The 16149-nt window shown below is 39.8% G+C and overlaps 1 protein-coding gene across 11 annotated transcripts in view; it reads right to left on the bottom strand.

Moving 5' to 3' along the window:
- The window catches only part of WDR93 (WD repeat domain 93), a 48326-nt gene that overhangs the window by 19760 nt on the left and 12417 nt on the right, over positions 1 to 16149 (bottom strand). For 8 of the 11 annotated variants that reach the window (XR_005357066.1, XM_038532839.1, XM_038532840.1 and 5 more), the window contains 4 exons: positions 10958 to 11036; positions 8730 to 8845; positions 6746 to 6784; positions 1208 to 1292 (listed from right to left, as the gene is read on the bottom strand). Coding sequence is in view for 8 of the 11 variants with exons in the window: in XM_038532839.1 (XP_038388767.1) it covers positions 1208 to 1292; positions 6746 to 6784; positions 8730 to 8845; positions 10958 to 11036 (319 nt within the window). In the remaining 3 variants the exon portion in view is untranslated. Of the gene's footprint in view, positions 1 to 1207; positions 1293 to 6745; positions 6785 to 8729; positions 8846 to 10957; positions 11037 to 16149 lie in introns of those variants that run through there. The other 3 variants (XR_005357067.1, XR_005357068.1, XM_038532842.1) reach the window with 3 other exon arrangements.

Below are 16149 nucleotides of genomic sequence, written 5' to 3'. Positions count from 1 at the left end.
ATTTATTGAAATGACTATCCTTTCTCCACTGCTCTGGAGTGCCACCCCTCAGGTATCCAGTGGCCATTAATGCCTGGCTCTGTTCTGGCCTCTGATATTTCATTCATTGATTTTTCTATCTATCTATATTTCTATATCTTATATATATTGCAATCTACTATACACTCCTTTGTTTTTCTATCTGTCTTAATCACCGTAGCTTTACAATAAATGTTGATGGAGCATGTTGTATCATCATGTTCATTTATAAGAGTGAATTGGATATTCTTGGCCTTTTGAATTTCCTTCTTTGTTTTTTTTTTTTTTATTTTTAAAGATTTTATTTAGTTATTCATGAGAGACACACACACACAGAGAGAGGCAGAGATACAGGCAGAGGGAAAAGCAGGCTCCATGCAAGGAGCCCAATGTGGGACTCAATCCTGGGACTCCAGGATCATGCCCTGGGCTGAAGGCAGGCACTAAAACTGCTAAGCCACCCAGGGATCCCTTCCTTTGTTTTTTTATGGTTGCGAAGTATTCCTCTGGAGAAGTGTATGAGATTTTGCTTCTATAAATACTGCAGCAGTGAACATTCTTATAGATATATCTTTGATGCCATATGCAGGTATTGAAAGGATATACTCTGTCCTCTGCCTACAATTGACTTCTCTTTTCCTCATGACATATTCCCACTTATCCTTCAAAACCTTCCCAAGTGCCCCTTCCTTTGATAAAGCCTTTGCCTGCTCTGTGGACAGAGTTAGTCACTCTTTTTTCTATGTTTTCATGGATCCAGGTGTTCCCCAGTGCTGCACTTATCATATCCTATAATGCCGGATTCCTCTTCTTCTCCCTTGGTGGAACAGCAGCTTTTAGGGCACAAGATGATGTGTCTTACTCACCTGTGTGCTTACTGCATTACTGGCACTTAGCAAACACTGATGAATGAACTAACACAGGAATATCAAAATGGATGAACTCCAGCTAGATGTGTCTTGCCTGATTTCCCAATTCTGTTAGCTGTATTCTTGTAACATTTATATGTTTTGTCTTTTGATCCCAGAGCTTATGACTTTTAAAAAATTTTCCTCTTCAGAACTATACTTATAATTTACATATTGCCCCTAATAAATAGAAAAGACGGGACATGTGGAGAAAGACAAAGAAAGAAAAAAACAGAAATTAAAGGCAGAAGAGAAGAAAGTGTTAGTTGAATTTTACTAACCTGTAACTGGTTTGGGTGGTTTGATCTTCATTATGTGAACTGGATGACTCAACTTAATGTCTCCTCTAAAACAAATGTTTGTATCCTACGATAAGGAAAAGGCACAGCTAATAAGCCAAACAAAGAAGATATAACAGAATCATTAAAAACACATCCCAAAAGAAGACAGAAAAAGAGGGAAAAGAAAAAAAAACTGGTGGGACAAAAGACAGTAATTAGCAAAGTGACAGATTTAAATCCAAACACATCATCAATCATATTAAATATAAGTGGTCTAACTGCCCCAATTAAAAGGTAGAGATTGTTAGATTATATAAAAGGTAAGACCCAACTATTCATTGTCAAAAAGAAACTTATTTTAAATACAAAAACACCAAAATATTAGAAGTATAGAAAAAGATACATCTTGTAAAACTAATATAAAGAAACCTGGGGTGGTTATATTAATATCTGACATAACAGATTTCATAGCAAAGAATATTACCAGGGATCAAAGATTCACCAAATAATGATAAAATGGTCAATTCATTAAGGAGATATAACATTCCAAATGTTTATGCACATAATAACAGTGCTTCAAAATACAAGAAGCAAAGACTCAGAGAAGTGAAAGCAGAAATAGATAAATCTGTAATCTTAGAGATTTGAACACTCTTCTCCCAATAACTGATAGAATAGACAGAAAATCAGTAAGGATATAGTACAGATACAGAAGGAAAAGCAGTAAATATGTAGGAGATTTAAATAACTTGACCAACAATAGATAAATACACATTCTTTTCAAGTGCACTTAGAACACTTATCAAGATAAGCCATATTCTGAGCACAAAAGAAATCTTAATAAATTTAAAAGGCTTCAAATTATATGAAGTATGTTCTCTGATCACAATGGAATTAAATTAGAAACCACAAAAAGAAAGATATCTGGAACATCTCCAGTATTTAGATCCTACAAATGTTGCCAAGTTAAAATTGGTGAGTCGGATCTACAAACAGTTTCTTTAAAAAATAAAAAGGAGGCACACATAAATAACATTAAAAACAAGAAAAAGGAATAACTTAAAAGATAGATTTTCACTTTTATACTATAGGAGAAATTTATTTACATGTATCTATAGTTCTATATCTATACTGATAAATTATATGAATTGTGACTTAAATTGCCTCAAAATTTTTTACAATGGACTAATAATCATAGAAGAAATTGAAAAGATAATATAGGATTTACTTAGACCTAGAGGGTTAAAAAAAGACATCCAACTTTCTTTACAAATCTTGCATAACACTCATACCAAAGGCTGATAAGAAAACCACAAGAAAAAGGAAATAAAACCACAATAGGTCAATCTCATATTTGAACATAGATACTATCCATGAACACAAAGCTATCGGTTTGCTTTGCTAATATCTTGTTTAGGACTTTAATGTTAGCAAAGCAAACTGACATTATAATTAAATGAATTATTACCAAGTATGGATTACCTAAGAATGGAAGGAAGAATGTTTTAACTTTAGAAAATGTTTTCACTGCCTACCCTCCCTTGTTTCCTTCCAATTTTCTGAAACTTGATATCCTTCCAATTTCTTTGCTGCAACTAAGGCCCTGATGAATACTGATAAAACCACAGACCAGCAATAACTAGCTGGAAAATACAGACGTTGGTGTGAACATTTAACATGTAACACCTTTCCTTCCTGAAACCCCATTAAAATGACAGAAAGTTGCTTTTTAAAAAAGGAATAAACTTATAAGGAACAAGATAATGAAAAGGGAACAAAAGCAAGAACATTTTGAGGTTGGAAAGCAGGTGGCTAATGATTTAGCAGACCCAAGAAAGTCAGATCTGAACCAGTAGGGGAGAAAGCCTAGCAGCCATCTGATTTATAAATATACCACAATACCACAAATGCCCTATGACTCAAGAAAATGCCAGCACTGGGTATGTCTGGAGTGGAAGCGCCAGTGAGGCAGCAACAGGATTGACTGGAAATCTTTTTAAGAAGCATTTAAACTCTGGGGTGCCTGAGTGGCTCAGTGGTTGAGCATCTGCATCAGGGCATGTTCCTGGGGTCCTTAAATCGAGTCCCACATTAGGCTCCCAGCAGAGTCTGCTTCTCCCTCTGCCTATGTCTCTGCCTCTCCCTCTGTGTATCTCATGAATGAATAAATAAAATATTTTTTTAAAAAAGCATTTAAACTCAGACTCTTAAGCTCCCAGCAGCCAACATAATGAAGTTAAAGTTTACATACTGAATGTTGAAGTTACCCTTGACCCCCAAGGTGTCTTCCCCACAAGCCTCTGCAACTCAGGTGAGAGCTGTGATTAGAGCTGAGCACTGAGCACCCACTTAGAGGCCCCGCCCATATCCTTCCTGAGGAGCTACACCTAGCCTGTCAGCATCATGTGCCATGTGCCAGAGCTTTACTGTGTCAGTGAGCATCTGTGCTTCATATTGGTTTATTTTGTATATACATTAGCAAGATGTGTTCTAAGGTATCAGAAAAGCCTCAGAGAGGTTGTATTTTGGGTCTAGGAACCTAAAAAATTTTCCATATAAATTAATGGTAATTGCTTTTTATACCATTTTGACTTAGGAAAGGTTTTATAGGAACGGTCTCCTTTTGGATAGCAGGAGAAATTTGTATTCTCCAAGACACTGACATGCGTGTTTTCCAACACAAAAGCCCAGTTGGGGCACTCTTTAGCAAAACCACAATCAACAAGACCCACCTATGCCCACAGGCCTGGCGTCCTGTTTATTTCCCCATGACCCCTATTCTAGTTTATGGCAGAGATCCAAGTACCACCAGACAAGTGAAGACAGCATCTCTTTGGAAAGACAGAGACCAAAACAATTAGAAAGAAAAAAGCAACTTGGGGGAAAATAGGCCATATATGGAGAAGAAATATCAGTAATTATTATAAATGTTTTTAGGGAAGGCATAGTATTTATCAAGTAAACAAACAATCAGAGAAAAAAGAAGGGCCCTTGTAAATGAAAAGATGATAGCAAAAATGAAAAACTCAGTGAGAGGGTAGAGACTGAGCCACTGAGCTCTCTCAAATGTAGAACAACAAAAATACAGAAAATAGAACAGAAAATAAACAGGGGCATTGACGAGATTAGAACCCTGGTAGTTTTTGCTCCAAAGTTCATTAAGGTCTTGGTGTAGGCAGATGAATATTTTAATGGCACAGGATAAAGAGCATAGAAGTATATATATATAGGAATGATAAAAGATCACATTTCAAAACAAATGGGAAAGGATGAATTACTCAAAGATATTTGTGTGATGGTTGGCTATTTGAAAAAAAAAAAAAAAGATAAAAGTTTGATCCCTTCCTCACTTCATTTACAAAAGACACTCACTTCCCTATGAATTAGAGTGAAATGTTAGAAGCAAAACTCTTGAAATTATTAGAAGAAACCACAGGAGAAGTTACTTATAACCTTGAGGTTGGGAAAGCCTTCTTCAGGCTGCAATGAATATTAAAAAAGAGAGAGAGAGAGAGAGAAAATTCTGACTATATCCAAACCAAAAACTTCTTTTCTCTCTCTCTCTCTCTTTTCAGAGAGAGAGAATGAGAGAGCACATGCAAACATGTAGGCAGCTGGAAGGGACAGGAGGGGAGAGACAGAATCCAAAGCAGTTTCCACGCTCAGCACAGAGCCCCAGGTGGGGCTTGATCTCACGACCCTAAGATCATGACCTGAGCTGAAATCAAGAGTTGAACACCCCACTGACTGAGCCACCCAGGCATTGCAAACCTAAAACTTCTTTACAACAGAAAAGCACATAAACAGAGGAAAAAGGGAAACAACAAATTGGAAGCAAATATATAACAAGCAAAAGATATAGGCAGGCATTTCAAAGAAAATCTCGTCGCCAACAGAAGATATAGAGATCAGTAAAAATTACATGGGATGCTATTTTGTTCCATCAGTTTGGGAAAAAAAGGATAATATCAAGGTCAGGGAGGCTGTGGAGAAATATTAATTAAATGTAAATTGTCATGCTACTTTGGCGGGGGCAATTTAACAGTATCTGTATTAACACTAAAAATGCATGCACCCAAATGCTCAGAAGCACTCAGATATACTAAGAATTTACAAAAATTTTCACTGTGTTATAAAAGCCATAAACTGGGGATATCATCAGTATCATCAGTAGACTCACAATCAAAAAAACTGTGGTATGTGCATAACATGGAACAGAATTCAAGAGGTCAAAAGAACAAGGTAGGCTTATCGGACACTGAAAAATGTTGCCAATAAGTTGATGAGTAAGAAAAACACAAGTTTGTAGGAAAATATAAATAGTATAGGAAATTCTCATAAAACAAAATAGAAAAAAATTTCCACAGAAAAAGCATTTCCATAAAACAAAACTATATTTTTCAAAATAAACATATCAGAATTTAAATGTACACTGAAGATCGAGAAAACATACATCGAGCTAATAATGGTGAGGACCTGTGGAGATGGCTGCTCTCTCTGAATTACCTGGCTTTTCCCAGAGTGATATGTTCACATATTGTTTGTATAATTTAAAATATAACTTAAAAATATATATATAACTTTATTTATTTATTCATTCATTCATTCATTCATGAGAGATACAGAGAGAGGCAGAAACATAGGCAGAGGGAGAAACAGACTCCCTGCAAGAAGCCTGATGAGGGACTCCATCCCAGGATCCCAGGATCATGACCTGAACCAAAGGCAGACATTCAAACACTGAGCCACCCAGGCACCCCAAAATATAACGTAATTTAAAAGGAGGAAAAAGAGAGGGCTCTAGAGAGACTTTTATTTGGAGGTCACCGCTACGCTACTGGTAAGCCTGAGTCCTCCCTAAGCTGAGCTTCTCAAAAGCCTGGTGTGCTCTACGCCTCAAAGGGAGAGCTAGGAAGCTCCAGAGAAGCTCTCCATTCTCTAAGGTATCCCAATATAAAGATGAAATCCCTCAAGACACTTGGCTTGGCAGATTTGGCTATTACTTTGGAAGGGTGACCTGGGTTTCATAGGGCCTGAGTATGTATAATTTGGGGGCCACTGTAAAAAAGGGAACAAAAAAGTTTGAACACAAAATGCCCATGACCATCCTAATACCATCCGATATGGGGTAAGTTATGACAGGAGAAGTTTGAGTGAAAAGAGACAATGGTCTTAAGTGACTGTGGTTAACATGTTACTTTTGCTAATTTTACAAAACCATGTGGCCCTGTGAAAACATGGCGAGGGCCCCTCACGGGCAGGCTTGGAAGAGGCCCTACAAGTGACAGGTCCTGAAATTTGACCTCACTTATCTTCATGGAAACCCATCTCTGGACAAACGACTCAATTATCCTCAAGGATAGAGGGCCATCTTCTGTGGATGTGGGGCTCGAGATTAAGTCACAGAGAGTCTGAAAATAGTGCCCTGGTGGAACATTTTACTAGTATACTTGATATTTAAAGTAAATTTCAAGTCAAAATAAAAAACTGTTGCATGCAACTTAAATCTCTTTAAAGAATTTCTTTAAAGGTCCTTACCATTTCTAAAGTCTCTGAAGTCACGGGTTCAAGAGTGCTCTGAGGAGAAAAGTGAGAAATTAATTCACAATAGGGTTGATGTATGTTCCCCCTCCCCTTTCATCTCTTTCTCCCCGTTACTGTTGTCAGGAATCAACTCATCCTGGAGACATGGAGGACTGATATTTGTGTAATCCTCTGGCCTGCAGGATTTTAACATATGATCCCTACTGTCCAGAATCTTAAAATGTAGGAGGGGAAACTGGAAATAGTGATAGGAAGAAATATTAATGAACAGAGAGGTAAGATCAGTTAGGAGCTCATTCCAGAAAAATCTAAGTTGAAGCAAATATTTCTGATTGGCAAAATATATTGGCAATGTTGACAATTTTATTTAACCAACTCTAAATGTAATTCACAGCTACCAGGACTACCCCTGTAACTGGTGTTAATTGACTACTTCTTAGTGTATGGACACTGAGTGAATTATGGTGAGAAACATCCCCATTCCAAGGTGGTTTTCCCAGTTGGATAATGAATTAAGCCCTCAAAAATGTATCTGTTGGGTACTGAGTATGATACCATGAGGTTGGTTAATGAGAAGAAGAAGGTATGTTCTTAACAATCCAGAAATATCTAGTTAATAAAAAAAAAAGTTCATGCACAAAAGGATAACTAAAATCAAGGTAGTATATGGGAAGTACCCAAAAAGAGGTATAAGAAATAAATTCCAGGGATGCCTGGGTGGCTCAGTGGTTGAGTGCCTGCCTTTGGCTCAGGGCGTGATCCCAGTTCGGGGATCGAGTCCCACATCAGGCTCCCTGTGAGAAGCCTGCTTCTCCCTCTGCCTATATCTCTTCCTCTGTGTGTGTGTGTGTCTTTCATGAATAATAAATAAAATCTTAAAAAAAAAAGAAAGAAATTCCGTAAGAGTTTAGAGGAGGAAGATCTCTGGGCTGGTGACTCTTCCAGTAATCAGGACTACACTTTGATTTGAAGACATAGACTGGGGAGAAAAGGCATTTGTTTAAAGCCACTCAATGAGCTCAGTAGTGAATGTGAGTTTCATAGCTCTTTAGCACCTGATACAGTGTGTTTTAAGAGCACACTCAATAATTCTTGGCTAAAAAAGTAAGTGCACATTGGATAGATAAGCAAATTAAGTTTCCTTTTTTAAAAGATTTTATTTATTCATTCACGAGGGACACAGAGAGAGAGAGAGAAAGAGAGAGAGAGAGAGAGAGAGAGGCAGAGACACAGGCAGAGGGAGAAGCAGGCTCCATACTGGGAGCCTGACGTGGGACTCGATCCTGGGTCTCCAGGAACTCACCCTGGGCTGAAGGCGGCGCTAAACCGCTGAGCCACCCAGGCTGCCCAGCAAATTAAGTTTCAAAATAATATTTACCGAGGAACTATTCTAAAGACACAGTTCAAGGCCCAGGGATCACATATAACTAAACTGAAACAGCAGTGCCTGGCTGTTCAGTTGGTGGAATGTGCAACCCTTGATCTTGGGAGTCATGAATTTGAGCCTTATGTTGGCCATAGAGATTACTTTAAAAAATTAAAAATAAATTAAAAAAAAAAAACGGAAATTGTAGAGCTCCTACTTTCCTACTTCCTAAGAATGATATGAAGCATATATGTTTTCCTATATATTGAGAACTGGTTTATACCATAATCTGGGAAATTCAGTGGAATGTGAGGCATGAGTCAGGATGAAAGACCCTCCTCCCAGAGAAATGCCTGGGAGTGGTTTTGGTGCAGAGGCAACCCTCAGACAAGAAAAAGAGTGAGACTCCCACTACTGAGGACACCTCTACTTTTTAATATCTTATTTTAACCAAAGCAAATTGATTTTAGAGTCATGGGCCAGTATGCCTGCTGTCCTCTCTGACAGCCTCCATAAGGCCTCGTTCGTGTTGACACTGCAAGGAGGATTTAGGCTAGATGTGGGTCAAGGGTAGGGAGAAACAGATCAGTGGAAAAGAGGGATGTTTCCTACCAGTTGTGGCTGTCTGCCTTTTTTCTTAGGATTTATAGCAAGTTGGGGGTGCTCCACTTCCTTGAGCCAAGACTCCTTGGGCAATTTATACACATCCAGCCAAACATCTCCGGCTCCTGCATTGGGAAACCAGGGAGCCATTGAGCAACAGCAAGCAGGCAACAAGTGTCCCATGAGGAATGGCCTGTCTTCTCAGAACCCCTGGCGCAGGGACCAGCAGGCACGATTGGAGCAGTGACTTGGGCAAAGGGATGTTGTCCTGCTATGGGTCTCTTCGGGTCCTCACTCATGAACAGCTGTACAGCCTGTCCCTCTCAGGCCACTACCATCTCAAGGCAACAGGCCTCCTCACTGACATTACAGCCTTTGACCATGCTGTCTTCTTGCCCCAGTCCCCATGCTTTCTAGGTTCCACATAGGAGATTCCACTGACATTTTGTCGTATAACTTTTCTTGTCTGGGGAGGAAGGTGGTATTACACAGAATCCATAACTGAGAGGGGTATGGCTAGAATTGGGAGAGATCCCTCAAGAGCATTCTTCTGATATTTGAGGAAATGACAACTGATGGAAGTGGTTGTGGGGCTTTAATTTGTCACAGAAACACACACAGCTTCTATACCGAATACCTGTCAACCTGGGAGGGGTCACTTTCCCTTAGTATGGGGGTTCTGGCTAAGTATTTCCTTGAAAAAGTCATCATCTGGACACCTAGATTTCAGGCTTCTGGCCTCCAGTCCTGGGAAAGAATAAATATCTTTTGTTTTAAGCCACCCAGTTTGCAGTGTTTTGTTGGGGCAGCCCTAGGAACCACCACAGAGATAAAAGCTTCCTTTGATGCATAAAGCATAATAAAGTGTATGCTTTCTTCAAGCCCTTAACATTTGAGGGGCCTGGGGGATCCCTGGGTGGCTCAGCGGTTTGGTGCCTGCCGTTGGCCCGGGGCACCATCCTGGAGTCCTGGGATCGACTCCCACGTTGGGCTCCCAGCGTGGAGCCTGCTTCTCCCTCTGCCTGTGTCTCTGCCTCTCTCTCTCTCTATGTCTATCAGGAATAAATAAATAAAATCTAAAAAAAAAATTTGAGGGGCGTGGGGTAAGAATATAGAGGCCCATATACCATGTGTCTAAATATTTAAAAGTTAAAAATCAAGCGAACAGTCACTTGAATAAAATATGTTCTATCACCAGTAATAATTACAGCACATAAGATCCAAGGATGAATGCTAGAATTGGTAGGCTATCCTTTAAGGGGAAACAGGATATCTGCAGTCTCAAAGTATCTCCCCACAAATGTTTATCCACTACTGTGGTGGTTTCAGCATATGCCCCCAAATTCTTTGATTCTCCTACCTCCAGGAAGAGATGCTAAAATCCTCTGCCCTTGAATGTGGCCTGGACATACTGACTTGTTTCTAACAGAGTATGGGGAGGGAAAAGCAGTACCTTAACCATGGAGGAACCTGGCAAATGCCAGTTAATTAGGTGATGTTGCTAGCACATACCCCCTGATATATAATGACAAGAGCACTTCACCTCTGTGGCATCTCCCCCAAATCCTTAACCCTGGTTGAATCATGAGAAGCATATCAGGCAAATTAAAATTGGGGGACATTGAACCAAATATCTGACTGGTATTCTTCAAAAGTGTCAAGGTCATGAAAAACACAGAAAGACTGAGAAATTGTCACAGATTGGGGTGTCTAGGTGGCTCAGTTAGTTAAGCAGCTGCCTTCAGTTTAGGTCATAATCTCAGAGTTCTGGGATGGAGCCCCACATTAGGCTCCCTGCTCAGTGTCCCCACTTCTCCCTCTCCCTCTGCTGCTTCCCTGCTTGTGCTCTCTCTCTCTCTAACAAATAAATAAGATCTTAAAAAAAAAAAAAAGAAAGAAATTGTCACAGATTGGAGTAGGCTAAGAAGATACGATAACTAAATATAATATCCTGGAATGAGCCTTAGAACAAAAATATTAGTGGAAAATGGGCAAAACCTGAAAAAAAAAAAACCCACCTTAACAGTATTATACCTGTGTCATTGCTTAATTTTGACAAATGTACAGTGATCATGTTATTTGTTGGTATTGGAAAATCTGGGTGAAGAGTTCCAGGGGAACTCTGTACCCATCTTTACAATTCTTCTGTAAATTATTTCTAATTAAAAAGGTTTGAAAAAAGGGGGTTATCTGAAAGCTCTATCTGAACTTTCTTATCAGCCTGCGGGTAATCTTGCCTTGTAGGAGGAAGGCTGCAAAGTCCCCTCCTTGACAGATCTCCATCTTTATACAGGTGGTTTGCTTGCTGGCATCATCCTGAAAAGAAGAGAGGGGCTGATGGAGTAAGCTCAGCCTGATGATAGAGAAGAATGTGTTTCAGGGTCTTTTGTGGTTCACAAAATCCTCTTAAACTAGAGACATGAAAAGTTGCCTCAAACTGCTTCATACTCCCCATTTTTGTACAGCAGTTGGACAAGATCATATACAAAGAAGTGGAACTTTAGTGGAACTAAAGATTTTGAACTTACTTCCTGGTTTCTTAAGTACTCCTGATGATTGTGGTGACTGCATATTATCTGTTCTCCTGGTCATATCTGCAAACTACCTACGTTAGAACTCAGTTATTCAAAATGAGTTGAAATAAGTTCTTTTTTTTTATAAATCTTTTTTTAATGTTTATTTATTTATGATAGTCAGAGAGAGAGAGAGAGAGAGAGAGAGAGAGAGAGAGAGGAGAAGCAGGCTCCATGCACCAGGAGCCCGACGTGGGATTCGATCCCAGGTCTCCAGGATCGTGCCCTGGGCCAAAGGCAGGCACTAAACCACTGCGCCACCCAGGGGTCCCTGAAATAAGTTCTATATGACACTGAAAACTCTGGTCAGGTGCTTGAAGAAAGGCTCTATCTGGACCACAGCAGTGCCTTCATCTGTTCAGGCTGCTATAACAAAATACCATAGACTGCATGGCTCATAAACAATAAACCTTTATCGCTCACAATCCTGGAGGCAGGAAAGCCAATTTCCAAAGACTTCAAGAATCTGGCAGATTCAGTGTCTAGTGAGTCCCAAGCAGCCCATTTGCTGCTTCCTAGACTTCCTGCCTGCCACCTTCTCAGTATGCCCTCACGTGGTGGAGGGGTTGAGGGCGTTCTCTTGGGCCTCATATAAGGGCACTAATCCCATTTATGAAGGTTCTGTCTTCATGACCCAATAAACACCTCTCAAAGACCCCACCTCCTAATACTATCACACTGGGAATTAGGATTTCAACCTGAATTTTGTGGGGACACAAATATTCAGTCCATAGCAAGTAGAGACTGACTGTAACCCTAGTATGAAATCTGCTCAAATTTCAGGCCAGGTGAGAGACTCCATACTTATGGTTGTCTGTGGCTTGCTTTTACACTTTCTTAATTGTACCTTTATAATAATGAATAATTGTTCTCATTAAGACCTTTATTAATAGGTGCTTGCATTTTGTTGAGCTTTTTTGAAAAAAGTCAAGTTGCAATGTTTTATTACAAATTTAAAATGAGGTACTTAAAAACCTCAACTTGGCAAGGGGTTCCTGGGTGGCTCAGTTGGTTGAGTGTCCAACTCTTGATTTTGGCTCAGGTCATGAGATCAAGCCCTGTGTCCAGCTCCGGACTGGGCATGGAGCCTGCTTGGGATTCTCTCCCTCTCCCTTTGCCTCTCTCCTACCACCCCTGGCTCACTTTCTCTCTCTTTTTCCAAAAAATAAAAATAAACTTGGCTAGATACAAAACACTTTAAAAACCTTTAAAGGTGTATTTTAAAAACCCATACTTTTAAAAAAAACCATTTGGTATTACCAAAGAGACATCCTTAAGAAAAAATAAAAGCCAGATGCTGCATAGATAATGCCACTAGTTCTAGTTGTGTGGTCAACATAGAAAAACAAGGACTTAAGGTCTTCAGCTCCACTCTTTCATTTGCCTCTTACTGCTGAAATGTCATAATTTCACCCATCTTCCCATGTCCACATCCTACCTTGCCCCTCTGACAACCACCAATTTGTTCTCTGTGTTTAAGAATCTATTTGTCTCTTTTTTTCTCTGCCCATTTGTTTTATTTCTTAAATTCCACATAAAAGTAAAATCATGGTATTTGTCTTTATCTATTTCATTTAGAATTATACCCTCTAGGTCCATCCATGTTGCAAATGGCAAGATCTCATTCTCTTTTATGGCTAATATTCATTGTGACTTATACCACATCTTCTGTATCCATTCTATCAGTGGACACTTGGGTCCTTCCATAATTTGGCTATTGTAAGTTATGCTGCAGTAAACACAGAGGTGCACATATCCTTTCAAATTAGTTTTTCATTTTCTTTGGGTAAATTCCCATTAGTACAATTATTGGATCATGTGGTATTTCTATTTTTAATTTTTTGAACAATTTCCAGACTATTTTTCACAATGACTGCACCGATTTACATTCCCACCAACGGTTCCTTTTCTCTACACCTTCACCAACTCTTGTTATTTCTTGTCTTTTTCATTCTAGTCATTCTGACAGGTGTGAGGTGATATCCCACTGTGGTTTTGATTTGCATTTCCCCGATGATGAGTGATGCTGAGCATCTCTTCATGTGTCTGTTGGCCATCTGCATGTCTTCTTCTCTGTCTTCTGTCCATTTTTAAATTGGATTGTTTAGGTTTTGGGTGTTGAGTTGTAGAAGTTCTTGCCCTTTATCTGATGTGTCATTTGCAAACATCTTCTCCCATTTGGTAGGTTGCTTTGTCATTTTGGTGATGGTTTCCTTTACTGTGCAAATACATTTTGGTGTAGTCCGGAGAGTTTTTTGTGATCACTCCTAGTTGGCTGACTGAAGTGCATGATGGTACAGGTGATGAGCCTGCATTTACTCAGCTCTGTCCTATTTAGCTTCAGAAGCCACAAAGTCTCACTTGGATTCTCAGCTACTTTTGTCCCTTTGCCATCTCATGGCTTAGGTGGTCCAGGCATTTGCATCAGTAATAGAAGTGGTGGGGTTGAGATGGCTGCTGACCTTGGTCTCATCTGCTTGATTTTCCTTCTCCTCTTTATTGCTGTCCTCTCTAGGCTATCTGTTGAGGCGGGCCACCCCGATACAGATTCTCTCACTGGTCTATATGCTTCTGTGCCCTGCTTGACAACCCCCTCCATCCCCTCTGCACAGGAAGTTGGCATGGTGTGATGAGCTCCTTCAGGGTGTCTGCCCATATGCAGGTGGAGAGTGTTGCTGGCACCAGGGCCAATGCTGTGGGGCCTGACCTTCAGGGGCACTCTGACCCCTTATTCCTTTTACTGCTCCCACAAGTCTGTAATTCTGCTGGTAATTGCATGGAGGCCTAGCCCTAGACATGGCAGCGTTCACAGTGATTCTGTTTGGCTGCAGATTTACTGCCTTGCACTGAACTCCACCAGGGCCTTTAATGTCTGCTACCTCTGCACACTTTCTCCTCCGACAATGTCAAAATCCTCCATCTCTCCATATCCTATACCAAAAAGTCCCTTCCTGGGGTTACTCTTTATGGCAGTCTGCTGTCCAAATACATCTTCCTTGGTGTCCTTGCGGCTGATGAAACCATGTCTGTTCTGCACATAGAACCATCTGACTGTTCGCTAAACCTCTGTTGCCGTGACCTTCTTGTCCCCACCAGCAGGTGCCACTGCTCCTTGCAAGGCGGCAAGTGGTGTGGGCAGGGGCATTGTGGAGGTCCCCGCTGGGTCTCCACCTCACTGCTCAGGACTGTGGTTACTCTAATGGGGGCCAGGTGTGATAGCTGTGGCTCCTCCTGAGGTGTGCGGGTCACTGGGCCGGCACTGGTGGGGCCACTCAAGGCTCTCAGGGTTCCAGTCAGCTCCTGCTAGAGTGAACTCTAATAACATCTTTTGATGAGTTTTATTAAACAGCGTTAGAGGGATAACATATACCAATTACACGTTTAAAGTGTACAATTTGATGTCTTGATATATGTATATTCCTTGAAACTATCACTCCAAGACTGTGAACATATCTATTACCCCCCCAAAATTTCCTCCTGCCCTTGGTAATCATCCCCTTCATCCTCCTCCCACCTTACCCAGGTAAAAACTGATATTCTCCATCACTACATTAGTTTGTATTCTCTAGAATTTTCTTTAAATGGAATCATATAATTTGCCTCTGACTTCACTCAGCATATTTTAAGATGCATCCATGTTGTTATGTGCATTACTAGTTCTGGTATATCCAGAACTATTGTGTGGGTATATCACAATTTTCTTATCTATTCACCTGCTGATGGACATTTGGGTGGTTTCCAGCTTTTGGCTATTACACATCTAGCAGCTTATAAACACTCACATGTGTTTGGATGGAGATATGCTCTCTTTTCTCCTGTGTAAATATCAAGAAGTGGAATGCCTGGTAGATGTATGTTTAACTTTCTTAAAAACTGCCTGGATGGCTCGGTTGGATGAGCATGCAACTCTTGATCTCAGGGTTGTGAGTTTGAGCCCCACATTGGGTATAGACATTACTTAAATAAATAAAAAACTTAAAAAAAAAAACACTGCAAAAATGATTGTACCATTGTACTTTACCATCAGCGTGTATGACAGTTCCAGCTGTTCTGTAACTCTGCCAACACTTGGTATGGTCACTCTTTAATTTTAGGCATTCTAAGACATGTGTAATGGTAGCTCGCTGTGATTTTGACTTGCATTTCCCCAGTGACTAAGGATGCTGAGCATCTAATTTACTTTCCACATATCTTCTTTGGTGAAGACTATCTTTTCAAATCCTTGCCCATTTTGAAAACTGGGTTACTTAATGCCTAATTTTTTAGTTTGCATTTTGAGAGTTCATCCTATGTTCTGGATACAAGTCATTTATCAGATAGGTGATTTACAATTATTTTCTGCCAGTCTACTGCTTGTCTTTTTATTCTTTTACCAGTGTCACCTATAGAAGTTTTTAATTTTGATGAAGTCCAACTTATCAATTTTTTCTTGTATGGATGGTACTTTTGATGTTACAGCTAGAAACTCTTTGCCAATCCCATGGTCATGAGACTTCCTCCAGTGTTTTCTTCTAGAAGTTTTATGATTTTACAAATAGACATATGACCCATTTTCAAGTGAATTTTTGTGTATGGTGTGAGAATAAGAAGTGTTTAACATTGATGAAGCCCAATATCAATTTTTTTCTTTTGTATTTAGTGCTTTCCATGTCTAAGGAATCTTTGCCTTCCCCAAAGTGGCTAAAATATTTCCCTGTGTTTTCTTCAAAAAAGGATAATGTTTTTAGCCTTTACATGTAGACCTGTAATCCATCTCAAATTAATTCTTTTTTTTTTTTTTTTTTTTTGGGTTCAAATTAATTCTTATATACAGTGTGAAGTAGGGTGGAGGTTCATTCCCCCCCCCCCCCTTTACT

Source organism: Canis lupus, chromosome 3 (assembly GCF_011100685.1).
Source record: "Canis lupus familiaris isolate Mischka breed German Shepherd chromosome 3, alternate assembly UU_Cfam_GSD_1.0, whole genome shotgun sequence".
Taxonomy (NCBI): Eukaryota; Metazoa; Chordata; class Mammalia; order Carnivora; family Canidae; genus Canis; species Canis lupus.
The sequence above is the reverse complement of the archived record's forward strand: the minus strand, read 5'-3'. Positions and strand labels throughout refer to the sequence as shown.